This window comes from Myotis brandtii, unplaced genomic scaffold (genome assembly GCF_000412655.1).
Source record: "Myotis brandtii unplaced genomic scaffold, ASM41265v1 scaffold537, whole genome shotgun sequence".
NCBI classification, from domain to species: Eukaryota; Metazoa; Chordata; class Mammalia; order Chiroptera; family Vespertilionidae; genus Myotis; species Myotis brandtii.
Genome location: NW_005369971.1, coordinates 506,199 through 506,968, shown reverse-complemented (window position 1 = coordinate 506,968; position 770 = coordinate 506,199). Strand labels below are relative to the sequence as shown.

The 770-nt window shown below is 65.2% G+C and overlaps 1 protein-coding gene across 1 annotated transcript in view; it reads right to left on the bottom strand.

Moving 5' to 3' along the window:
• Nucleotides 1-770, bottom strand: part of PANX2 (pannexin 2) — a 6,497-nt gene that overhangs the window by 1,197 nt on the left and 4,530 nt on the right. Inside the window, 1 exon segment of the mRNA XM_014549179.1 lies at nt 5-257. Coding sequence (XP_014404665.1) covers nt 5-257 — 253 coding nt within the window.

Genomic DNA, 770 nt, shown 5'->3' with positions numbered 1-770 from the left:
CCGCTGGAGGGGAGCGCAGCCCGGGCCGGCTCCGCTGGGTACAGGATGTCCTCCTCAGCGAGCGGAGCGTCTGCAACACGGAGGACACAGCACGTCACCTCGCAGGCCCATCTGTCCACCATGCGACCCCTCCCCACCCCCCCGGAGCTGCTGGGGCTCATGGCTCCGAAACGTCCTGGGAGGGTTGATCTCTCCCTCAGCCTCCAGAGCCTGTGGGGTCCAGGCCAGACACCCTGTTTTTTTAAAAAAAATATGCCTTTATTAATTTTTTAGAGAGAGGAAGGGAGAGGACTAGAGAGATAGAAACATCGATGATGAGAGAGAAACATCATGGACCGGCTGCCTCCTGCAGGCCCCACACTGGGGATGGAGCCCACAACCTGGGCCTGTGCCCTGACCGGGAATCTAACGGGAGGCTACTTGGTTCCTGGGTCGATGCTCAGCTGCTGAGCCACACCGGCGGGCGGGGGGCGGGGGGGCAGGCCCTCAGCACACAACGGCCTCCCAGCACCTTCTCCAGGGCCTGAGCAACCTCCCTGTCCCGCCCTCCAGCCCTCGGGCCCAGCCTCCTCCTGTCCCCCTCACAGGACTGCGGGTCCTGCTGGAACCCGGCCCTGCAGAGCCACCCGCGTCCATTCAGCCTCACCTCTCACCCCAGCAGGGTCACTCCTTCGCCTTTCACAGGGTTCCCAGGTGCCCGGGCTGGGGAGGGCGGGAGCGGGTCCTTCCTTCCCTGGACCCCATGCAGGCCCTGCCCCCCTCCGGCCCTC